This window comes from Periplaneta americana, chromosome 5 (genome assembly GCF_040183065.1).
Source record: "Periplaneta americana isolate PAMFEO1 chromosome 5, P.americana_PAMFEO1_priV1, whole genome shotgun sequence".
NCBI lineage: Eukaryota > Metazoa > Arthropoda > Insecta > Blattodea > Blattidae > Periplaneta > Periplaneta americana.
This window is the reverse complement of record NC_091121.1, coordinates 184,199,819-184,227,265: the sequence shown is the minus strand read 5'-3', so window position 1 is coordinate 184,227,265 and position 27,447 is coordinate 184,199,819. Positions and strand designations below refer to the sequence as shown.

Sequence of the window (27,447 nt, the reverse complement as noted above, 5' to 3'; positions counted from 1 at the left end):
GGGAAGCTGAGCTTTCAAGCTTACATTGACGCTACGCCACTGGTCTGTATATTCTTTACCTTATTCAGCACAGAGATCACTTTTAAGCAAGAATATATAGAACAATTACCTGAGAACAATTCGCTCTGAAATTCCTGCTTGTGGAGTCTCTGATCTCTCTAAGAACCAATCATCAGGATTCAAGACTAAACCCAACTGATGACACACAACAGCAGCATCAACCATAGTCCATCCATAGTTGCAAACTGTACCCCATTTTCCATCAATCCGGACCTGTTCACAAGCGAGAAAAACACATGTAGTTTTTATGTCATCTACAAACATGAATACTAGCATTATTTATTTCATATTTTAAGAAAATTAGTTAAAATAGTACATTACCAGTATGTATATGAATTTCACTAGCTATTTCATACATTAAATAATACAGTAAAACCCCGATAAGACGCTGTTCAAGGGACCGGGTGTAAACCGCGTATTAACCGGGACCGCGTATTAGGCGGGTGTACTAATTTTGACTTACATACAGTATCTATTAGCATTTTACTCCATTATGTAATTATTGTACTGCACGTTAAAGACATTTACGATACTGTATGCAGTAGCGGCTGGTGGTCAAAATAATGAGTGTGCTATAATCTCTATATCGGCCTACTGTAGAGGCCTAGACTTATATATTTATCTTAATTTGGAGTCTCGCCTAGTGATGAAATATGAAGTCCATACGACGTTCTTTTGTACTGCAGAACTTGTCATTTGGTGTTAAACCCCTCCATCTTGGACATCACACTCTTTTCTATTGACAGTATTGCAAGAGCAGTGAGGCGATCCTGGGACATAGTGTTCCTTAAAAACGTTTTTATGCGTTTCAAGGAAGAAAAACATATTTCTGGCTCAGCAGTGGTCATTGGTGTTGTAACCAAAATATTTAACAACTTCGTTACTTCACAGAATGGATCCTGTAAATTGTTGTTCGGAAGTTAGGTCTTCCGTATAGAAATCCAACTTGTATCTGGAACACTGTTTTGTTGAGTATAGTATAGCTGTTGACAGCAACTTTAACTGGTAGATGGCAGCAGCAGTCGGACACTTGAATTACCAAATACATTGTACATAGTTCCGAATTCTTCCACAAACCAGCTTTCTTTCGTTACGCTTTACTTTTGCAATCTCCAAGCTGTGTTGTGCTGAAGCTGACTACAGCACTTTTCCGCGTAAAAATAGCCAATCAGAGCAGTGATTTCAGCTTCGCACATGCGCATAACTGTCTACATTTTTCATGTGGAGCTTTGAGTAGCACAACGAACCCCCTGAGGCACCAAAGAAGGCACGAAGACTAAACACTTTATAACGCGTCATGAACATAACCACGGGAAATTGTCAAATGGCAGATCAAATACTATGGTGGTATTGCAAATACATTATTTGAGCAAAAATTATCATTGTGCTGTAGCACTGTAGCACATAAGGACGGGCCGCCCCTGACTGTATGTATGTACTGTACTTAATTCTTTCGAAAAGAGTCATTTATAGTTGTTTGCCGTGTGCGTGTTCTTCAAGTCCTCATGTTTACCACACTTCACTCTCTTGCGCTTACACCCTCCCAACGTCGCAGCTGTAGTGATTGAGTTGCGATTTTTTATTATCGTTATTAATGTCGATGATGGGATTCCTAATGAATCAGACAGTTGTTTCTGATTAAGAGTACTGTTTTCATCGTACTTTCGTAAGATTTCCAATTTTTCAGACACAAAAAGCGCTTTTCGTTTAACACTCATTGTAATCACTCTGACACTTCAATACACTAAAAGACAACAAACTGCCCAGCAAAAATTTCCAGAATTTTATTACAGTCGAGTGAGGAATGTTGTTTGAGAAAGAGAGGATTAGCAAGAGGGTGGATTATTGTAACTGTAAGCTGCGCAGGTAAAGGGTCGAATAAGAGAGCGTAACAAGAGGGTGGGGTATACTAAGGTATGAAGTATGAAGGTTTAAATGCGCAGGTAAAGGGTCGAATGAATACTTTTCAGGTTAATGGCATCAGTGAGTTCAATGGCCAAAATGTTTCATTGCTGTTACAGTACATGGCTGAAAATTACATCGAAAATATTCCACAAAAGCTGCGTATTATGCGGGACTTGAGTGCAACAAAAGGGGTATTTTATAAAGGTGTTATATATGAAATGTACAGGGACTGAACAAAAAAAGCATATTACATAGGCTAGCGTAATAAGCGGGCGCGTCTTATCGAGGTTTTACTGTAATTATTATACATATTTATTAATGTATACAACATCAGTAACCTCTGAGGGTAGGAATCATCATTCCAACAGATTTTTAAAAAATATTCTTATCATATTACTTTGTATCTTATTTGGCAGATGTATTTCTATATTACACATTAATTTATTGTCACAAACTCAAACAAATGAAAGAGAAATGAAACAGAAGATTGTTTCGGAGCAAAAACAAATAAATCAAATTTGTAAAATAAAATTAAGTAACTTACCAGTAATAAATCATTCCAAACATTATACGGTAAAATTACAAATGATACCGGTATTAGAATTTAATCAATAATTAGTTATTTCATAATAAAAATAAAAAGAAAACTCGCAGAAGAATAAAAGTGAAAACTACATGTTCAATTAATTTTTTCATATAGGCCTAACATTAAATTAAATTCTTTGAACATAGTCCTCCATTCTTTTGTTTACAGAGATCTTTGCTATCCTAACATCTGAATTCACCACTACCTCTTAACAAAAGCTATGTTAGACTAAATGGTTGATTAGTTTTCCAATGACTTTCATATGTGAACTTTTAACCCCTTCGCCTAAAAAAAAAAAAATTCCACTTAGATTTTTTTATACTTTAAATCCTTTTAAGTTTGGTGCAGTCGAGCAATGTGATAAAAAATGTGTATATTGTGTTTATTTGTGAAATTTCCCACTATCATATTTAGTCAATTGATTTTTTAAGGTTTTTTGTGTTTCCAGTTTTATTACAGGTAATTGTGTCTGGAATCATGGGTGGTTATGGATGTTGGTTTTGATTTTTTCTGATAAAATCTTGCTTTTGTGAGATATTGGTACTCAGTTTTTAGCACTAAGTTTTCTGTTAAGGTTTGCATGGCTATTCTGTAGTACATGAAATAATACATATCTGTATTTATATTACAACGTAACTAATTTCATCATAATTACAAATAAATAATAATTTAATTTAAAATTTCAATAAAATAACTATAAAAAATAGTCCTACTTACCTGCAATCGACCTTCTTCACTTCTTCTTCCACCTATCAGTCGCACTGGTATTTGACTTTCTGGTGGACTTACAGCTTCTGTGTTATTTTCTGGTATCTCAACTATTTCCTCTTTAAGCGTGAATCTTATATCATCTGGACCACGACCCCTTGCCTCTAGTTTACCAGCAACCATAACTCCAACACTAGGTGGAAATCTTGGGAGAAAAAGAAAAACGTCGTTAAGCCCTAAGTAAACATTTATTTCACAATATACAGTTATGATATAGCGTACTAAAAGTGTATTAAACCTCCCCCCCCACCAAAAAAAAAACAGTATCATAAAGGTGCACTTTATAAGTTCAGTTCTCCATTATGTTACCAATGATATTTTCGTTTGTAGTCAATTTGCTTGTATTACTATTTACAAGACATTGCCTACATAAATGAAATCACATACTATGCACGTAAACAAGGAAATTTAAACTTTCATTTCCTGCACTGAACATAAAATATATTTCTATTATCTCAAAATATTAAATATCTTATTCCAACTATAAATTTTACGGTTTAAGTTGATTTTGCACAAATTCCCATGATATAATTTTCATCAACATTTACAAGAATCACTATTTAAAATTAATAGAGGTAGAAATATAATGTATTACAATGAGATTCTATGTGATTTGACAAAGCAACCAACCATTATGGAAAACCGTCCAAATGAAAGTAATTTAAGGACAGAACCTCTGGAATACAACAGATGCTTACAATAGATTGTGAAATGCAGATAATTCTACATTACAAAGGGCACCGGATGGACATATTTCCTGATTTTTAAGGAACGAATTCTGATATCAAATTTTGGATTTCATCCTAAACTGCAGTATTACTATCTATTACTTCTCCCCTTTCTTAAATCTCAAATTGATTCTTGTGTCATTTCAATACCTTCCTCTTTACTGTACTTTCGTAACAGCTAAGGTTACCTATACATTTATATTTTGAATTAAAAAACTAAAAATACTCTTCAAAACTAATTTAATGATTCTCACATACCAAGGAATTTTAGAAACATATTAATCATATTCAAAATTCTCACATAACCAATACACTGTTTATTTACTTATAATAATATTTATTTTTATCTTCATATATTTAAAAGGGTACAATGAGACATCTCACCTAAGGGTAACACCTGGCTGAAGGGTAAGCCGTCCTCCTGGTCGTACATTGATGTCTCTTTCCACCACATAGTCGCCCTTTCGAAGGTTTTCAACGCCATCTACCTCGCCCCCAACAATATTTGTGCCTGAAGGATTGAACTGGGGTACGAAAGTGGGATTTGTCATGATCAGAGTGGTGCTGGGATTGCTGCTATGGAGTAGAAACGGCAAGTACACCAGTTTCGCAAGGTTGTAACGGTCCTTTCTGCAAAATAACAAAAGTCAATCTTATAGGTAACTACAGTCTATCCTTGTTTTGTAATAACTTTAAACCTGGCCAGAGTTTTTTCTGATTCGATATGATTTTCAATTATGAGTTCTAATGTGTATTATATTAAATATATTCACAACACACTTCCTGCTGAAGCACCACTTTGTATTATGACTACATTGAATTATTATTCTGTTTCATTAATTAACTAATCATGTGTTTTATTAGTAATGAAATTGTATTGTATTTATTTACACTCCATGGTATTCGTACATCACTTCACAACTAGAATATGGAACGTATAAAAAAATCTCAATAGTACTACAAAGTCTTATAGTCACAGTCTAGTTGAATATATACAGAAGAGTTTCACAATATATTAGTACCACAGTCTAGTATATACAGTCACAAAGCTCAATACGTAGGGAATATGCATCCATAGTTAGTTGCTAACCTCTAGGATCGCTACTATCGCCTCATCACAGACAATGCGAAATAGTATTGGCACAGTCTATTGTTCCTAGTATCCTCAGCGAATAGGGATTATAAAGAATGGACACTGAGCGAATTTTCCTGTGTTTTGTTTCTCTGTGCGCCAGCAGCTAGTTCCACTTTCAAGCGCTAGAGGTAGTGTAATCGAGCATACGCTAAGATAATAATTGAGAATAGAGTTGAGACACAGGATCCAAACATCGCCTACCTCATTGCATAATCCAGTAACGCTTTGCTTCAAATAAATTCAAGTTAACAGCTTTTCCTTATTTCTCAGTGACAAACTAGTTGTAATAATAATATTTTATATTTCAGATATCATAAATTATATTATAAAATAATATAATACATTATAAAATTAAGTATCGAATTCGTTTAATATTTTTATATAATATAATATAGGTATATGGTTTTACTTCTCGTAAGAGTTTTATTTTTCCATTTTCAGCGCTATCAAATCATTACATATTTTAATTGTTGTTGGGGTCAACGTCTGAACTCGCATTATAAAGGAACTCTAGAGTCTAGACATTACAGTTAATGACAGATTTATTATTTTATGGATCCAATTTATTTTATTTGAGTACATAATATGCCTAGATGTATTAATTATATGTGTTATATTTCCGCTGTGTTGACTGCTAGCTGTTGTGATGTCAGCGCCAACTCTAGGGAGAAAGCAGAATCTCACGCTCTAGCTGGCTTGAAGGTCATTGAAATCGGTCCGGCTACATCAAACGTACCGACGCGAAGTGTCCATTCTTTATAATCCCTATTCGCTGGTATCCTCAACAATTCAACTGTATATACTAGACTGTGCTAGTACAACACAAGGGGTTAGTATCAATATTTAATAAAAGACAGAAATATTCATGAAGCATTGTTGAATGTCATAAATTCACCTACAGAATAGGAGGCGTGAGAAATTAGGTACTTCTTTAATTTGGCCTTAAATAATCTTATGTTTTGAGTTTGAGTTTGTTATATCCGTAGGGAGGCTATTAAAAATTTTTACTGCCATATAACGCACTCCTTTTTTAAGAAGACAATAGACTTGCCGATGGAGTACGAAAGTAATTTTTTTAAGAGTATTTATACTATAAACTGTTGAATTAGTTACAAAGTTTTCACGATTACATAGAAGGAAGTTTATTAATGAAAAAATATACTGACAAGCCATGGGCATTATTTGTTGTCTTTTAAAGTGGTCCTACACGATTCCCTAGATTTGGCACCTACTATTATTCTAGTTACTCTTTTTTGTAGGAGGAATATACTGCCACTATGTGTAGAATTTCCCCAGAATATTATTCCAAAACTCATTACCGAGTGGAAGTATGCAAAGTATATTGCTTTTAAGCTACTGATATTTACTATCTCTTGCATAGATCTAATAGCAAAACAAGCTGAGTTTAGTTTGGGAATAATTTCTCTAATATGATTTTTCCAATTTATTATCGATTTGTAACTACATCTCAATTCTGGCTACTAGCAACAGGCATCTATAATGAACACCGATCAAAATACCCCTCATTTCTCGTGAAAAACAACAACTGAATAGACTACAGTGGATTATAGTGGACTTTATGTTGTCAGCAAACAGCTGGATACATTAAGAAGATTGATTGATCGATTTGTAAGCCAAGAAATTTGGTTGTTGTTGTTTCTATTAGGGACCTAGTGTTAATTATTGCGCCTGAAATTTGCGAGGTTGAATTTGGGCAGGATTTAAATTGGATTATGTTAATTTTGTTACAATTTAATACCAATTTATTGGCTGAGAACCAATCACATATTTTGAGGATCACATATTTTGATAGTTAGACCAGTTCTAGCCTCAGAACAGACCTTGCAGACTCAAACCTTTCTAACCAGAAGAAGAGTAAAAAATTGCACAGAATTGTAAAAATTGTAGAAAATTACTAAATTGTAAAACTGTAAAAATTGTAATTGTAATATTGTAAAATGTTGACTTGTTCCACATCTTAAAGCTTCATTGCACATGTAAGATCTATGGAATAAAATAAATGAATGAATGAATGAATGAATGAATGAATGACTGAATGAATGAATGACTGAATGAATGAATGACTGAATGGATGAATGACTGAATGGATGAATGAATGAATGAATGAATGACTGAATGAACGAATGAATGACTGAATGAATAAATGAATGACTGGATGAATGAATGACTGAATGAATGACTGACTGAATGAATGAATGAATGAATGAATGAATGACTGAATGAATGACTGAATGGATGAATGAATGAATGAATGACTGACTGAATGAATTTCTGAATGAATGGATGAATGACTGACTGAATGAATGACTGACTGAATGAATGACTGAATGAATGAATGACTGACTGACTGAATGAATGAATGAATGAATGAATGAATGAATGAATGAATGAATGAGTAAAGTACTCTTACCTATGAAATAATCTCGAGTATATCCGTTCTTCTGATGAAGACCCCAGCCAGTTATACGTACAGTTGATAACAAGACTCTGATCTTCAAGATGCGAGCCCACCTCGTAGGTTGATTCGAGGTTCTGAATGATATTTCTGAAGACGTCCACATTGCTGGAACTGACCACTACAGGCGCTGCTACACGACTTCGAGGCATCAGCTTTGAGGCCCTCGCTTCATTCACTTCAAAAGGCTCGCGAATATGATTATCACGCACAAAATTCCTTGTGAAAAGGAGTGATTGCACTTCACTATAAGGTGAGAGTCCAATATTCACGACATACACGCCCTGATTTAACTCAAACTGATTGTTCTCTATTAATAATTTCGTTGGCAAGATATCGAACTCTTCTATTGGCTGATTCTTGACTAGAATGCACCCAAACGTGTGCTTGCTGAAGTAGTTATACTCTATTAATCCTTCAATATTTAGCGCAGGTTTCAATTTTATTCCAAGTTTTTTACCTTCTATGAATTCATTGTGTCCAATCTGTAACCTCAAAACTCCACTATTAGGCTTCCAGCAGGACAAAACCTCTACAGCGCCCTCTAAACTATTATTGAAACTGTTTCCTGTCACGTTAACGTAAGAGTTCCTGCAAAAGTTCCCAACAAATACACCAATATCGTCATTTCTGAATATCTCAGTATAAGATACAACTGCTGTTTGATTGAAAGCAACGTGTTCCGAATATAAACTGTCGTTCATCCACACAGCAATGCCGAAGCCTTTGTTAGACGACACACAACTCCGTGTTATGTTTGTGTTTCCGCCTGTGTACGAAATGTTGACGCCATCTCCTGTATTAAACGATATCCGGCTCTGGGTGATGTTGACGTCACCCACACCTCTGGAAACATGGATTCCGGCTACGTGATTGTTATTGGATACTGCAGTCTGGTGGACATGAAGCTGACTATGCATGTTCTCGATTGCGATGCCCCGGCCATTGTTGTCTGATATTGTTGAATCAGTGATGTTCAAGTCGTAAGATTTTTCTGTAATCAAACAATTATTAGGTACACTACAAGATGACGAACATACAAGTTTGAATTATCAGACGTGAGGTTTAATAAAAAAAAATTAGATAAATTTTAGAGCACTATTTATAGTTGATGATTATTAGTCAGATATTTTGTATTCGACAGATACTGGAGAAAAAATGGGAGTATAAGGGTACAGTGCATCAGTTATTCATAGATTTCAAAAAGGCATATGATTCGGTTAAGAGACAAGTTTTATATGATATTCTTATTGAATTTGGTATTCCCAAGAAACTAGTTCGATTAATTAAAATGTGTCTCAGTGAAACGTACAGCAGAGTTCATATAGGTCAGTTTCTGTCAGATGCGTTTCCAATTCACTGTGGGCTAAAAGCAGGGAGATGCACTATCACCTTTACTTTTTAACTTTGCTCTAGAGTATGCCATTAGGAAAGTTCAGGATAACAGAGAGGGTTTGGAATTGAACGGGTTACATCAGCTGCTTGTCTATGCGGATGACGTGAATATGTTAGGAGAAAATCCACAAGCGATTAGGGAAAACACGGAAATTCTACTTGAAGCAAGTAAAGCAATAGGTTTGGAAGTAAATCCCGAAAAGACTAAGTATATGATTATGTCTCGTCATCAGAATATTGTACGAAATGGAACTATAAAAGTTGGAGATTTATCCTTCGAGGAGGTGGAAAAATTCAAATATCTTGAAGCAACAGTAACAAATTCAAATGACACTCGGGAGAAAAATTAAACGCAGATTAAATATGCGAAATGCCTGCTATTATTCAGTTGAGAAGCTTTTATTATCCAGTCTGCTGTCAAAAAATCTGAAAGTTAGAATTTATAAAACAGTTATATTACCGGTTGTTCTTTATGGTTGTGAAACTTGGACTCTCACTTTGAGAGAGGAACATAGGTTAAGGGTGTTTGAGAATAAGGTGCTTAGGAAAATATTTGGGGCTAAGAGGGATGAAGTTACAGGAGAATGGAGAAAGTTACACAACACAGAACTGCACGCATTGTATTCTACACCTGACGTAATTAGGAACATTAAATCCAGACGTTTGAGATGAGCGGGGCATATAGCACGTATGGGCGAATCCAGAAATGCATATAGAGTGTTAGTTGGGAGGCCGGAGGGAAAAAGACCTTTGGGGAGGCCGAGACGTAGATGGGAGGATAATATTAAAATGGATTTGAGGGAGGTGGGATATGATGATAGAGACTGATTAATCTTGCACAGGATAGGGACTGATGGAGGGCTTATGTGAGGGCGGCAATGAACCTCCGGGTTCCTTAAAAGCCAGTAAGTAAGTATTTGTAGTTGATGATTGTGTGCTCACAGTCACAACAATCACATAAATACGTGCTTATTCACTAGTCTTTGTTGCAGGGGCAGTGCTGCCTTAAGGGCAAACGGGCACATGCCCTTCCATGAAATGTCGTAAATTTCATCAGGAAAATATAAAAATTACAAACAGTTTTCTTTCTTTCAAATATACGCGCTGATTTTGTTTGAAGTTGTATTTTGTGGCTCTCTCAAAATGCCAGGAAACTTACTGAAAGGTGAATCAAATTACCAATAACGACATAGAAGGAAACAAGTTACCAACATTTGAATTAAGAGAGTATTAATGCTACAATAGTAATATGCGTTACAAGAGCGGTATGTTGAAGTTTTCATGTTCGAGGAAAAGTTTGAAAAAGCGAAACGTAGTTGAGCTTTTTTAATTTCCGAGAATTGAAAGAAAACATACTGCTCGGGTATTGTACATTATTTTGTGCGAAGATCGTTTATTACATACCTGAAAGAGGAATTTCTAATTAGTCGCAATGAAATCTCCATCTTGGTTTCTGTTCAATGACGGCAAATTTGCAAAACAAAAATATCTATCTTCAACATTGTTGCTTTAAAATGTTTTCTGTGTTTACTATACTCCAGCAGGCCGTGATATACGTCTGTCTTTTTTTTCCCCCAGTCTATAAATGCGAACTTAAAACAAACGGCTTCCTTAATGTTACTTGCATCACGAATGCAATAACTTTAGTGGAGTTGTAGACTTTACTTAATTTTTGCAAATATTTAAAAACAATAATTAACAGTGCAATTTAGGTGAAATTGCAGTGGTAAGTTTCCAATTTATAATTATTACTATATTGAACGTCTCTAAAAATAATATGTTAAAAGCCTAAATCAGTAAAATCAATATGTCACTTAAGCGGTAAGAAGAGGGAAATTGTTATGTGTGTTCGGGAATACTGAATGTGGAATTTTAGACTTTCTGCGGATTGGTTTTGTGCAAATACGCACGATCTCGCACAAAGCTACTTACGGTATCCTGCCGTGAGTTTCATGTATGCTACCATCTGAGTTCTTGCTTCAGCCTTAAATTTGATGTACACAGTGTTTCTTGTGGTCACCACGCTTTGAGGTCTGGTGCCATTACGAACACTAACTAGTGCTAACTGACGTTCTGACGAACTCGCTCCATCGTAAACTTCAATCAAAGCGCTGTCATTGCGATCAGTCCACATCCAAACAAAATGTAGAGTCAGGACGTGCCCAGGTTGAGTGTAGAAATACTGTGAACAGAAAGAATTGTGTAACATACAAAAGTAACACAAATATCTCCCTTGAATTCTGACTTGCTTCACTTCTGAAGGAAACAATGTCATCCTTAGAAGTCCATCTCCCTGAGCAGGTTTGGAAAGTGATGAATGCAAGAGGAAAATTAATTAACATCAGAAATAATAGTAAATTTCCAGTTTTAACCCAATATTCACATTCAATAATTTATAAAATTATGTTGCTAGCTTACATTTATCTTAGAGTAATCATACAAAAAGCACAAACTTGATTATAAATTAGGATACCTTAAAAATTCTATAATTTTTCAGTACTTTAGTCCCATTATTTTACTCCTTTATAATTCCATTGTAATTGAGCGTATTAAGTGTTTATATTTATTTCTTTATTTATCTATTTATGTCCATAACAGGGCAAAGCCCCAATTACAATAGACAGTACAGATAAAAAAAACATAGAATTGCATACAACACGAAAAAAGAGGTAAAACAGATACAAGTGTAATTACAAATTAAAAATGGAAAAGAGAAGAAAAAAAAAACAAATAGATACCACCTAAATAAAAGACACAGATACAGATATAAATGAAAAACACCAAATAAAAACAAATCAAAAAGAGCCAAGTACAGATATCATAGCCAAAAATGCAAAATGTAGGCGTAGCTATAATTGGCAAATTGCAGAGCAAATACAACACCATGTTAATAAATTCAATATACAGCACTACACAGCAGGTCCAAGAGGCTCAATTCATTTATTCAAAAAACTCACCAACACAGAACATGTGTTTCAAGTAATGCTTTACATAACTTTTTCTTGCACATATTGTACGATAACGAAAAATCTAAATCCTGTTTATTTGATAGATGATTGTAAGTTCGAAGCATTAATAAAAGTGGAGACATTTTATGAGACTGTGTTTTTGTTGTCTGTAAATAAAAGAGAGATCGCTTTCTCAAATTTGATTTACCAATATTGAAACTAATTAGCTGCAGAAGATCAGGTTTGTCTATTAAGCCATTTATGGTTTTGAACAAATACATTTGTTGTGCTCTTATCCTGCGACTACTGAGAGATGGTACAGTAAATTCAACCAGCATGGATTCATAAGATTTAACTGAATATAATGTAGTGCTCGGAAAAAGTGGCATAAGTCAAAAATGTTAATTTTACAGAAGGAAAAAACTGTCTTTACACTCGTTTATGTCGATTTGATTTTCTTCTGTATGAATTATTGTAATGGGAGAAATACTTATGTCTCTTTTCCCAAGCAAGCAGATGTTCCGTAAGTTGTCAATAAATTATTAAAAAATATTTGTGGAAACTAACTTATGCCACTTTTCCCAAGCATTGTACAGTATTCCAGTTGCATTTTCTGAATGATGAAACAATTGTTTCATCTTAATAACTGTTCAAAAGATTGCTCCATTAATATTAATTTCATATTCACTAACTATAAATATTTTCATATGAATCATCAAAGTAACAAAACTGACTAGAATGAAAAATGTTAAGTATCAGTACATGTAAACAAGACTTCAGGAGTTTATGGTTCATTTAGGCGTTTTAGGTCCTATAGAATTTTAATAGGGGCATCCTGTATACATGAAACGTAGAGATATGTGAATAACATACGTCTAGGACATAGCAAACAAAATACGAGGGGGATCCAGGAAATAACGACCGTTCGCGCATACCCACTGCGCAGCTGACTCCCCTTCCTTGTTTGAAGGTCAACTGGCTTCCTTAACATGTTTTCTCATAATGTTGTGAGTACTGGTTGCAACAAGTCGCCATTGTGCATTTTGTGTTACTTCAAAATGAACGACGTGATTGATAATCCCGCCGACTGTGAGGTGAGGAGTGTGATTCGATTTTTGAATGCCCGACATTTGAAACCTGCAGAAATTTACCGGCAATTGAAAGAAGTGTATGGTGACACTGTAATGAATGAAAGAAATGTGAGAAAATGGTGCGAAATGTTCAACAATGGGCGAACAAATGTCCACGATGAAACTCGACCCGGACGCCCATCACTCATCACAGAAGACCTGAAGACTAAAGTGAACGACAGAATCTTGCAAGACAGGCGCACATCACTCGACGAATTGCATATTGCCTTTCCTGACATTTCTCGTTCTTTGCTTGGTGAAATTGTGTCGCAACATCTTGGCTACCACAAAATCTGTGCCCGCCCGCACACTGCTGTTTCAACTCGAGAATTGCTGGATCAATTCGGTTGGGAAATCTTTGATCATCCGCCCTATAGTCCAGACCTTGCTCCTAGCGATTTTCGCCTTTTCACTAAGCTGAAAGACTTTCTGGGTGGTACACGTTTTGGAAGTGATGAAGAGTTGAAGAAGACAGTGAACACCTGGCTTAATGAACTGGCGGCAGAAGAGTATAACACGGGAATTCTAAAGCTAGTGAACAGATACGACAAATGTTTAAATGTAGGTGGTGATTATGTAGAGAAGTAAAGGAAGCTTCAGTTATGTAACAGACTTTGTTTTTTCAAATAAATATTCTTTTTTTTTAATTATTACAACAAAACAGTCGTTATTTCCTGGATCCCCCTCGTAGATACGTAACTAGAAATCAATTCCTCCTAGTGATTAAAGACAAAGAAATTTCGAGGTAGGCTACGACATTTGAGAAATTTTCCATTCCAGTCAATCTTTAGGTAACATTATAACGTGTTGTAAGTTTTATGTGTTTAAGTTACATTCCAGTCAGGTCTGTGGTAGTGAAAATGTATCAATTTCATCAAAATAATTTTGTACGGTATGAAAGAGAAATAAAATTGTACCACTAGTTACAATCTTCTAGCTAAACACAGATATAAAGATCTCAAATATAAAGTTAACTGGAAAATAGGCCGTACACAATATTGATTACAACAGAATCTTTATCATTAAAGATGGATATTTATTATCATAGTCCTCTAATGTAGTAAGCTACCTCATATCGTTTAAGTTTTCTACTAACCTTGGAGCATTCTTGAGGAGCTGGGGAGTACTTATTCTGCTCCACTGTGATGGCTATTGGGAATATCTGGCTGGTTGTGGTTGGAAACGTGCAGAAATCAACTGTTTTTGTCCTATCAGGCTGCACCGCTTCCAGCGCATCATGATGGACAAACTTAACTCCATCAGCGCCATTTTCCTGGATTATGGCTCCATTCAGATAGGTGAGATCAGATGAACTGTTTATGTACAGGCCATATCCTGTATAAAAAAGTAACATATTTTACATACCCATTCTCTCCATTTATAATTTATATCAACAAAATGAAATTACCATAAGAACTGAACGCGGAACTACTAGCTGGACTTCCATCAACCAAGGTGTTAGACAAGGGTGCGGTCTTTCCCCTCTGTTGTTTATTATATACATGAACCATATTTTATACATTTGGAGGCAAAGTCATCATGCTGGAATTCAAATTAATCGAAACACAGTTCTCGATACACTAATGTTTGCCGACGATCAGGTTATTATCGCTAAAACAGAGGATGCTTTACAAAGAGCCATTTATAATTTGAAAATAATCGCCTCTGATTTCAATATGGAAATCTCAAAAGAGAAAACAAAAGTCATGGCATTTTCGGGAGAGAACCCAATTCCAAGTAAGATCATGATAAATAATACTTTAATTGAACGAGTTAATTCATTTAACTATTTAGGTTATAACCTCTCTTACATCACTGATGAAGATATGTCAAACAAAATATCTAAATTTATAGAAATCACTGGCGTCATTAAAGCCGTCTTCAAATCCTCCCATGTTCAGAAACATACAAGGCTAAAGGTATATAAAACACTAGCTCGACCGGTCCTCACTTACGGTAGCGAGGCATGGACAATCAGAAAAGCTGATGAGCAAAGGTGACGACAGCGGAAATGAGGTTCATGAGACGAACAGCGGGATGCTCTTTGCTGGAACACCGTAAAAATGTGGACATATTGCAGGAACTCAAAATGGATCCTATAGTTAATTTTGTTCAACAATATCGACTTCAGTGGAAAAAACATGTCGAAAGGATGGATCGCACACGATGGCCTAAACAGATTCTTACTTATGTACCAAGAGGAAAGAGGAAATTGGGAAGACCACGCAAGCGCTGGCATGAGACCGTAACAGATCCTGTAGGGCAGACGTCTCAATAGGGCCTTCTCGGAGCACTTCCTCCTCTCTCTATTTTTTTATGTAAGAGTAGAACAAGATGCGGGAGCTGTTCGTGTATCTCCGGATGACGTCATTGACCGCGACGTTTGAATAGACATCTGCAACCGCTACGATGTAACAGTCAGTCATTGTGTCCATCTCCGAGGAAAGAATGTCCTTATTACCGCAAATGTATGAAGAAATGAAAGTTTTTATAGGGAAAGTGAGATTGTGGGAGTCGCAAGTTTCAGTGGGTAACTGTTACCACTTCATTAATCTAAAATTGTTACCTAATTTGAATCAAGACCAGTGTAACAAATATAATGAAGTACTGAAGGACTTGAGAAAAGAATCTGAGATCAGATTTAAGATTGTTTGTGAATTTATAAAATGTTTTGGTTACTTTTAATTATTGAAAACATCACGAACTATATTATTTAACTATTATTGTAATTAATATATTAATATTGACGTATCATAAAAATAGGTACTTTAACAACCAACAAGTTTAATTGTAATTTTATTATTATTTAATTGAATTTTATTTCATTAAATATAGTATAAACTTTTAAAAAAATAGAGATACCAAAAACCGTTCACTAGAAATGAAGTATTGTTGTTATTTAGTCAACTGTCCGAAGACAGGTCTGAACCGCCGGCCCGGATGGCTCAAGCGGTAGGGGCACGGCATGTCCCTATCGCTTGGTCCAAAGGGTTGTGGGTTCGAGTTCCGTCTCGGGCATGGGTGTTGTGTTTGTATTAATAAAAGTAAAAGAAAGGAAAACAAATGAAAAACGAAAACAAAAAACAAAATAGATAACTTTTGTAAAATAAAAATTAAAAAAAAACTCACAAGTGATACTAACAAGGCACCATTTATGAGGCAACTAGGCTAGGAGATAATGTGGTAAGGTGGCCAGTTCCTTGTGCTTAAATAATTATGTAACATGTACAGTTCTTCATGCTTCAGATGTCTTATTTTTACTCATTGATATATAATTAGAAAATAAATGTATTATTATTATTATTGCAAACTACTTAAGAAATTTTATTCCTTCCGAAAATAACCGTCTATTGTGACAGTACAACTCAAAAGTGCAGCTTTGTGCATTTCTCCCGCGACAGTTACAACTTAGCTCGCTCATGCTTGTAACATTAATCAACGATCGGCTATCTTCGGGTACTGCGTTTATTTCTTCTGCTGACTACGCTATCTACACTTGCTCTCTGTAACAACTTTCATGCGTTGGCCTTGAGACGCCTGCTGTAGGGTCTAATACGTGAGGGATATGATGATGATATTTTACATACCGGTACCAGTATTACACTACATTTTATTGGTGTTGAGCTAAAATGATTTCACACTATTCTTCCTATTCCTTCTCCTTCATCATCAATCTTCTTTTGTTTTTAACTCTCTTTGAACTCCTTAATCGTTTTATCTCCCTATTCTTATTCTTATTCCTCCAACAGAATCTTTATTTACATGAAGAATCACAATCATTTGCTATTCCTTTCAGCAGACAGAGCCACTCACCTCTATTCCACTTCAGTGTGCACTGCTTCAGTGTGACTGGAGCATCAGGCATGGTGATGTTGATTCCATTGTATGCAGAAAAGAGTACATGAACCCCTGTCATCCTGGGGGGAACTCCGTCAACTTGAACAGCTGATGTGGCATTATAATCACGACCAGAACCACCAAATCTGTACAACAATAAATCATTAAAATATAAAACCTCCAATAAAACGTAAAAAGATAATAAAAAAAAATTGTTTAGTTAATATTAATTCGGGTGAATCTTTCTTATGTCCCAGCCACTATAGAAACTTGATAAAACATCTTGAAAAATGCCTTGGATTTATAGTATTGATTACAGTGGAGGTTCCTCGGGGGAGGGAAGGGAGGAACGTCCTCCTCACATTTTTCTTCTTTTGAAAATATATGCCAAATAAAGTATGTCTCTTGAAATTCGAGGAAGATTCGATAATTTTTAAGTTCACAGCTATAAGAAAACCTCGGATGATCGAGTTTTAAACGACGCGCGCTCATGTGCTACTAGAAAACTGTGAGAAAGATGCGAGATTGTTTGTGTGGAGGAAAGTCAATCCATTCCTCCTCTACTGCAGTTAACACACATAGACAACAACGCGCTAGCGGCCAGAGAAAGAAGCAGAGTTTTAAAGCAAGTAAATGAACGGTTAGGGAGGAGATCCTCCTCTGAATCATCGCATGGGCGGGAAATAGAAACCGACTGGTCGTGTAGCAAGCTTGCTACCGCTGCCATCTAACAATGGTACATTCAACCAGACTATAACACATCTAGGAGGAGGCACAATAAAAACAGTTTTAACGCAACGCTATGAAAGACACCATATAAACTTTTTTTTAAATTATAAATCAAAAATATTATTCATTGCACTTTATATAGGCTACTATTCATGGTTTGAAACTTTCAAGGATATTTGAAAGTTAAAGTCGGGTTTATATAAAACAAAGTGGAAGTAGTTTTACGTTAGTATCGCAGATCTTTTGGCCCCTGAAATTCACTTCCATTCATTGTGTACTAGACAGGACAACAGCCAAGTTGTCAGTTTTGTACAAATATATTTGAAATTGAAAGTACTCCCAACTACATTACTTTAACATAAAAAATTAATCGGCCACCGGCAGCTTTGAACAATAATGGTAGTATGACTTTACAAGACCTGATATTCTTCAAAAGCATGTGATACTGAACTTGTAAAATGTACATGTGGCTACACAGACCACGTGGTTGGGTGCAGTGTTCTCGCTTTCCTCAGATTATTTCTCATTCCCATTTCCACGGTTCCGATTACGTTTTAGTAGCTATAGTCTCTTCCAACACGTGTGATGCTGTAGTGTGCTCGAAAAATGCTGCGAGGTGAATTTCCTTGTAATTGTTAATTTGCGCAATTATTCAACAATGAATGGAAGTAAAAACATAATATATTTTGGAAAATTTAGGTAACTCAGTTTACAAGAACAGATTATTGCTATACAGAAGGGAAGGCCAACCCCAACACTACCTGGTCTTACATGTATGCATGAAGGCTAATTTCTAGCATGTTTCATTCAAGAAGGTGTCATTTCGTGCTCTTAACTTCTTTCCTCCTCTTAAGAAATACGCAGGAGCCGCCACTGATTGATTAGTAGAAATTGATGTGATCACTGGGAGAGCTGTAACAGTGGGTTTCGGTGTTGCCAACATAGTAATAATATACACACCTAATCAAAACATAATCTCTCTCATAATACTACACCTAATCAAACCTAACCTAACCTGTCACATAATACACACCTAATCAAACCTAACCTAACCTTTCACATAATACTACACACCTGTAGTAACATTCCTCACATTTAGTATCATTTCGTTTTCAAGTATTGCCAGCTCTGCCAATTGTGTCTGTTGCTATCTAGTGGAAGTGGATCGTACTAATTCTAAGAAGAATATGGCGACTTTCATAATAATTACATTTCACATGTTTTGTGATATACTAAATGTGTTAATGTAGTAATAATTCTATATATATTACAATAAGATTTGAAATGTGTTGTGGTTGTGATAAAAGTATTGAAAATTAGTTAATAGCATCACATTGGCAGTGATAAAGGTGTGCAATATTCGTTCAGTGGCTGTTGGATGCTCTAGATTGACCTTAATTCGTACCACAAAGTTGGTAAGACCATAATTTTAGTATGTATTATAAATTATAATCACATATAGCCTACTCGTTTCCGTGATGGTCCTGTCAGCAAGTTTGCAATGTCCAGGCATTTCTGCTTCTGTTCAGCAGTCAAGCATTGAGGGACCCATCACGCAGAATTTTTTCTCTTCTTAAAATTCTTTGTCAAAATACGGAATACTGAATTTGGTGAAATCTTCGTAGCTTCTGAAAGTTCCTCACACGTCACTCGACAATCTTCTTGAAGAGCATCTGCCATTTCACACCTTGTTCATGTGTTGATGTTTTCGCCCTTCCTGATCTTGCATCATCATCTAAGCTCACATGAAAATGAGTAGCCCAACGAGAAACTGTACCACGGTCCACTGTAAGCTCACCAAAAACTCCACTCTGCTGTGGATTTCTGTGAGGTTTTGCCACATAAAGATTTTATCTTTGGTCTTCAATCGTCACAGTACCCTAGACACGTGTAGGCTCCATTTCTAGCTCTTGTTACCTAAACACAAGAGTATGCTATGGGCGAAACGAACACACGTGCTTCTTCCTCAATCCTTCAACTGCAGCTGACGTAATTTTCATTAGTGTTGCGTCATCCACTCTATAGTTCTGCCAACCTGTGCATTATTTATGAAATGACCCTCGTACCAAGAACCTTATGATCCCCTTGATGATACATACCTCTAGTCTTTGTACGAATACACAGAACTGGTAAGTTAATAGTAATATGCGTTACAAGAGTGGTATGTTGAAGTTGAGCTTTTTTAATTTCCGAGAATTGAAAGAAAACATACCGCTCGTGTATCGTACATTATTTTGTGCGAAGATCGTTTATTACATACCTGAAAGAGGAATTTCTAATTAGTTGCAATGAAATCTCCATCTTGGTTTCTGTTCAATGACGGCAAATTTGCAAAACAAAAATATCTATCTTCAACATTGTTGCTTTAAAATATTTTCTGTGTTTACTATACTCCAGCAGGCCGTGATATACGTCTGTCTTTTTTTTTTCCCAGTCTATGATGAGTCTGGAATCTTGTTGATTTTTTCACGGCTTCCTTAATGTTACTTGCATCACGAATGCAGTAACTTTAGTGGAGTTGTAGAGTTTACTTAATTTCTGCTAATATTTAAAAACAATAATTAACAGTGCAATTTAGGTGAAATTGCAGTGGTAAATTTCCAATTTATAATTATTACTATATTGAACGTCTCTAAAAATAATATGTTAAAAGCCTAAAGCAGTAAAATCAATATGTCACTTAAGTGGTAAGAAGAGGGAAATTGTTATGTGTTAGGTTGGGAATACTGAATGTGGAATTTTAGACTTTCCGCGGATTGGTTTTGTGCGGAAACCAAGCAAATATGTACGATCTCGCACAAATGTATTTTGCACAATGAGGGTAAAAAAATCATATTTCTTATATGGTGAAATAACACCGAATTTACGATTTTTTGTGCCAAATAACACTCAAATTCATTCAATTTTACAATGAAATTTAAGATTTTTAATCATCATAAAATAGGATCCCTAAACACATACTTAAAAAATTGTCGTCTCAAGATAATTAAAATTCTGTGAAATAATAACGAACTAACCTAATATCTACAAACGCCAATTCTGAAAGTGAACTGTGGACGTAAAGCGTGTTTTGTTGGGTGAGTTTCCTCTCTGTTGTTGCTTCTTCAAATCTTACTCCTCTCCAGTGCTGGACGATATCTGAGGATGATACGTGCTGTGGAAGGCACTGGATTCCAAGGTCGGGATGGTAGTCTGAAACAAAAGGAAATGCAATGTAGGCCTATTCAACAATATGGGGATTTGTACATGACTTTGCACTTTCTCTCACATCTGCTCTTCCTTTTCTAGCCCCTTGTCAACACAGCTGTATCCTTCGTAATGCAAGGTTCCTTAATGGAACACAATCAGCTATATTAAATGCTCCTAAGAAGTGGCAGTTCACAAACCTGGCTACACAAAGTACAGTAAATAGTAAGACCTTTTCAAACTGGAAAAGATTAAGATGAACCACATACAGGTCTGTGAAATCCAATGATATTTGGTGATTTTATAAAAATACGAGGGGGAGTCAAAAAGTAACCTTAATAATTGTAGGTAATTGATTGACTAGTGGACTTACTCGTGTTAATTATGTAAGTTTGTGCACCTTACAGCTGCAGACAACATAGCACAGATACGTAGACGACATACTCATACTATACAAAGGAAACAAAAGACAAATACACAAACTGCACCAATACATAAACAAATTATACCCAAAACTTCAATACACACTGGAACTTGAAAACAATAACTCCATAAATTTCCTAGACATCACCATAACAAAAATCGACAACACACACACCTTCAAAATATACAGAAAACCAACCACCACCACCACACACATACAAAACACATCTAACCACCCCATACAACACAAACATGCTGCATTCAGGACAATGGTACACAGATTACTCAACATACCCATGAGCCAACAACACTACAATGAAGAAGTGAACACAATCAAATACATAGCACAATAAAACGGTTACAACTCAAACATAATAGACAACATCATAAGAAAGACAAAACAAAAACTTAACAAACACAAAAACACGCAAAACACAACACAAACACAAGAACATAAGAAATACATCACACTAACATATGAAAACAAAAACACACACAAGATCGCATCCTCATTCAGAAAACAAAAATACAACATAGCATACAGAACAGAAAACACACTACAAAGACATCTCAACACACAAAAAACACAAACAAATAAATACAACCACACAGGCATATACAAACTCACATGTAATAGTTGCGACAGTTTCTACATTGGATAGACAGGAAGATCATTCCAAACACGCTACAAAGAACACATTAAAGCAATAACCAGAGGACACAATACATCTACATATGCCGAACACATAACTAATGCTAACCATACATACAATAACATAAATACAGACATGGAAATCCTACACACACAACCCAAGAACCAAAAACTCAACACACTAGAACAATATGAAATATACAAACACACTAAACACACCCTGATCAAATTCTCAACACACAGATCAATTTCAGCACACACACACACACACACACACACACACACACACTATTTGACACAACTCTTCATCACACGAACGCACCCACACAACAGGCAGAGAAGTTCGAGAGGACGCCGAGATCTAGTAGGCTCTGAGGATGGTGTGAAGAAGCACCGAAACAGCTGTAAGCCGCACAAACTTACATAATTAACACGAGTAAGTCCGCTAGTTAATCAATTACTTATATTCAAGTGTTAAAAGTAGTGTACGCAAGATTCAAAATGGATTAATAATTGTTTTATTAATTGAATATGTACAATAGGACTACAAACACTTCATCACTTTTCAACACGCTATAACGCGGCAAAATGGATGTGAACTAGTTTAAGATTGTAATTAATAATGTGCACGGTTAATATATCCAGATTGGGAAACAAATATCTGTACCTTAGTCATTATGTTGTCAAGATTTACAAAATTTGTGTTGGATTTGTTTTATAAACTTTGTTCTTCATCTATATCACAAGTAAAAAATCACACAGTGTTAGGTCTGGGGAGCGAAAGGGCCATATACTATCAATAATCACTCTATCTTGAAACACTTCAGCAATTTTCTCCATAAATTCCTCTGCTATACAAGTAGTGGTTGAATCTTGTTGAAACCACCCATATGATATCTCTTCTTCCGTCAACTTATGAAAGAACGTAGTCAAAATGTTATTTCGGTACCTCTCTACGCTTAATGTCTGCTCGTAAAAAATCAGACCGATAATTTGTCTTGCGCTAAGAGCACACCATACTCCAACTTTCATACGAACATGAGTCCGATTATCATTTGTTTGAAAGTTATTCGTAAAAATCCAAACGCCATAATATGAATCGGGCTTCGAAGTTGCTTGCATCGTAATACAAACATTGAAACGAACTGAACGGAGGGTTGAGCTATGACGTGAAGTACGGGGGAGAAGGGGAAGACGGTCTAGTGATTATCAGGAACAGCCCTGCCAAGGTACGGAACGCTAAGCGCCATTCACATCCATGCGTTAAAGTGCACTCAAGTGGAAGGAGGCATATTTGAAAATCTACTTCCAAACTGAAGTACGTTTATTTTATGATTAGTACAGACCCAGAAACAAACTTTGGACCACCTGAATTTTACAAGTTTCAGTTATAACATACTGCGCATGCCCAGTGGTTACTGAACGTGCTCAATATGTTGTTATAACTGGAACTGGGGAAAATGGCAGAAATTAATTTATAATACAGGGTGATTCACGAGGATTTACTGTCTCTTACGGAATTTATTTCTGACGACATTCTGAGCAAAAAATGTCATATAAACATTTGTCGTAATCTTAATATTTTCAATTAATATTTGAGGAGAAAAATTCGCTCCGGCGCCGGGGATCGAACCTGGGTCCTTGGTTCTACGTACCAAGCGCTCTGACCACTGAGCTACGCCGAATTCAATCCACAGCACCGGATCGAATCTTCCTCCTTCAATGTTTCCCTTTGTGGCCTGACTCCAAGTTAGGCATATATGTTGACATATATGTCCAATGTCAACTGCCATTATATTAGGAGCGCACTCAGCTGAGTGACTTGTTGGCCGGGATTCCGCAGTTACGTGCACAGTAATCTGTACAGACATATGCACTGCAGCTATGAGAATATTATAGATTTATTAATTTGTCCTACAGAATAATATCTGTGATATTGACAATTAATATTTGAGGAGAGGAGAGGAGAGGAGAGGAGAGGAGAGGAGAGGAGAGGAGAGGAGAGGAGAGGAGAGGAGAGGAGAGGAGAGGAGAGGAGAGGAGAGGAGAGGAGAGGAGAGGAGAGGAGCAAATTTATCTCCTCAAATATTAATTGTCAATATCACAGATATTATTCTGTAGGACAAATTAATAAATCTATAATATTAATATTTTCAGAATTACACTAATTTGAAGTTGTTTATAAAATGCCATTATTCTTGAGTTTTAAGAGTAAAAAAAATATTACAGATAAAGAGTGAAGTATTCAGGAGTATCATTTCTTTAATTAGCTAGTATTCTGAAGCTAAAAATGTGTTGTGAATTCCATAGTTGCTTCGTACAGATTTTTTTTTCTATTTTTAACTATAAAATTACATTTTCTTACGCATTTATCACAACAATTGTTATAATTTGTAACAATTTTTGTGATAAGTACGTAAGAATGATGTAATTTTTAGTTAAAAATTGAAAAATAAAATCTGTACAAAGGAATTAACAACACATTTTTAGCTTCAGAACTCTATCCAATTAAAGAAATGATACTTCTGAATAGTTCATTCCCTATTTGTAATATTTTTTTGCCCTTACAACTAAAGAAAAAAGTATTTTACTAACAACTTCAAATTAGTGTAACTCTGAAAATATTGAGATTAGGACAAATGTTTATATGATATTTTTTGCTCAGAATGTCTTCGGAAATAAGCTCCGTAAGTGACGGTAAATCCTCGTGAATCACCCTGTATATAGCCCTGTTGTAGATGCCACCAGGTATACATAAGCTATATAGATCAGGAAACTAATGAAATGAAAGGGCTATTCCATATGAAATCGATCAGTAAAAAACCTCGCATTTTTTAATACTCTAATTTTTTACCTATTTATACAAGGTGCTGAGGACAGTGCATTTTCAAAAATATAGGTACTATCGAAAGTCAAACGGTTTTCGTACTATTGAGCGACAAATTTAGCGTATTTTATAAAAACAAGCCTCTTTCAGCGCTCAGAACTCTGAAACCATTTACTGCAGAACATTGAACGAGAGCTCATTTTGAAGCTGACATTTGGTAGGTTATGTTAAGAAGTAATCCTTATTTTTATTGTACACAGACAGATAATCTGATTTTACTTACTTTTAGGCTTTTTGCCAATTTGTAAAAATGTAAAAAATATTGAGAAAAAACCTTGCATTATTAAGAGGGCTTCGGCATTGTTTGCTTAGTGGCTCGGCAATAAGTTTCGAGGGTATTAAATAGATTATTTTCACACGCCTAGACTTGAAAGGCGCAGTACCGCACGCAATGGCCGAGAGCTGAAGATAAGCGAGCGTTGGGCGTCATTTTACCCCTGTGTTTATGAAAACTTGTGATAAAGCTAGCCCAGCTATGCTCTACTAGACGACACATCACGTGTTTATGTCTCCTGGCCTTGCTTGTCTCGGCTAGCTCCCGCCTCACAGTCAGCTGGTTAGTTCACGCGCGTACTATTTATTTTCTTTATTTGATATTTTCAATACTTTCTTATCAACGGTGCACCAGTAAAAAAATATGTGTTTATTTGTACTTTCAATACGGAATTTAACCATATATTTTTTAAATATTTTTTCGTGGTCAAAGGCGTCTTAATGAAGATAAATCTAAATTTCTCCATTTCCATAAAAAGTAAGAAAAACTGTTTACATGTCAATATAAACTTTAATTTCTCAGCATCAAAATAAATTATGATTTTGGGTGAAAGGGTTTCGGAGCCACAACAGTTTAAAATTGCTAATTTTATGAAAATACGATAAATTTAAATATTTTTAATTTAAACACTATGAAGTTCTGATGCCTCAAACTTTGCACAAAGCATTGTATCACAGTTGTCTACGGACAGAAAAAGTTTCATTGTATTTAAAAATTGCAAGGTCAATTTTCTCTATATTTCGGTCGATTTGAGATGGAATAGCCTGAAAGCATAAGAAGCATAGGATCGAAGTCTATAGCATCTGAAAACGGCGAGATGACGGTTAGGTCAAATACACAAAACTAAATAAATACAAGCAAAACCATGAGACAGCCCAATCCAATTCACATATCTCAAACATATGCAGAAAGCTGAACTTGAAATGGGTCTGTGCCGCTACTAGCACACATGGAATGTATCTGTGCACTCACCACAGACACCTGAGCCCAGCTGTCTGCTCGTCCAGTCGCATTCGAACAGAGATGCTTCTGTTCCCGTGCACTTGGGCTCCTCGAAAAGCAGTCGAGGCTTGAAGCCGGGCTGGCGGTCAACCCACCCCCACCACTGTCCTCCTTGAAAACCCAACTGTCTGCACGCTGTCTCCAGATCTGCCCTTGTCCAGCTGAAACACAAATCATACAACACAGTTAGACAAACTTGATAAAGGTTAGGAAATAAAGGTTTATCGCTTCATCATAACACAATTATCTAAGGTGTGACTACGACAATATAGTAAATAAAATAGCAAAATTTGATGGTATCTGCAGGACAACTGAAGCTACACTGACGTCCAAAAATACCTGACCCCCCCAGTAATCAATAGTGATCGATAATTTGTTCGTGTAAGTGTGGCTTCTTTAGTTATTATTTCTACGAATAGATGGCGAAAGTAACAGTTACTGTAGCGAATAGTACATTAATATACAATACCCGCATTATAGAATTCAAATTTTCATTCCCTGTGTAATCAAGGCAAAAAGCATTAGGTTTAGCGGAAAACCGCTGATACTGAACAGTTCTATGAGAATAATTTACTTTAATAATACTATGAGAATAATTTACTTTAATAATAATAATCTACTTTACCATTTTCTCCAACACCTTTTTACCCGTCCTAATAATAGTGTCACCTATTGAGAACTAGCTGAGCTATTTCAAAGTATATTAATTTTTTTCATCTTTGATTCTGACTAAAGGTAGGTACACGTTGGAGCAACGATAAACGATAAAAGAAATGACCTAGCGATGCTTTGGTATTATCAAAGAATCAAGTGTTCATATCGGAGCGACGAGGACGAGGGAAGCGAATATTTTGATTTATCAGTAGAAGATATTCTATGCATCCACTTAATGAGAGAAGATATATAGGAAATATCAGCTGCTAGGTTCAAGGTTAATATAACTTAAATACGTACAAAATTGAACCCGTTTCTCATCCCAAAGGTAGTATAAATTCGTTGTGCTGTAATTGGTTACTGTGATCACATAATGTATCACGAATAAATACACAACTGATCAATTTGCCAATATCTACAACAATTAATTTAATATGCCGAAATAATAATAAATCGATTAATATTCGGATATATTGATAACCACCGGTCATTATACAGATCAATATTATCTTAATCAGAGATCATATGAACGACAAGAGCGAAGAAAATGGAACTTATCTTTTTCGTCGCTTTTATCGTTACTCCAATATGTACACCTCAATGACAATGCATGCTTCAATTCTCTCTGATATAGCATCGCTGCTTCTTTTATCTTTTATAGTCGCTCCAACT

General features: G+C 35.7%; 1 protein-coding gene across 1 annotated transcript in view; it reads right to left on the bottom strand.

Moving 5' to 3' along the window:
* The window catches only part of bark (protein bark beetle), a 204,866-nt gene that overhangs the window by 55,757 nt on the left and 121,662 nt on the right, over positions 1-27,447 (bottom strand). The window contains exons 3-11 of the mRNA XM_069826860.1: positions 26,092-26,282; positions 20,715-20,889; positions 16,945-17,114; positions 14,228-14,466; positions 10,986-11,235; positions 7,614-8,652; positions 4,432-4,677; positions 3,269-3,464; positions 110-273 (exon numbers count right to left, since the gene is read on the bottom strand). Coding sequence (XP_069682961.1) covers positions 110-273; positions 3,269-3,464; positions 4,432-4,677; positions 7,614-8,652; positions 10,986-11,235; positions 14,228-14,466; positions 16,945-17,114; positions 20,715-20,889; positions 26,092-26,282 — 2,670 coding nt within the window. The remainder of the gene's footprint in view (positions 1-109; positions 274-3,268; positions 3,465-4,431; positions 4,678-7,613; positions 8,653-10,985; positions 11,236-14,227; positions 14,467-16,944; positions 17,115-20,714; positions 20,890-26,091; positions 26,283-27,447) is intronic.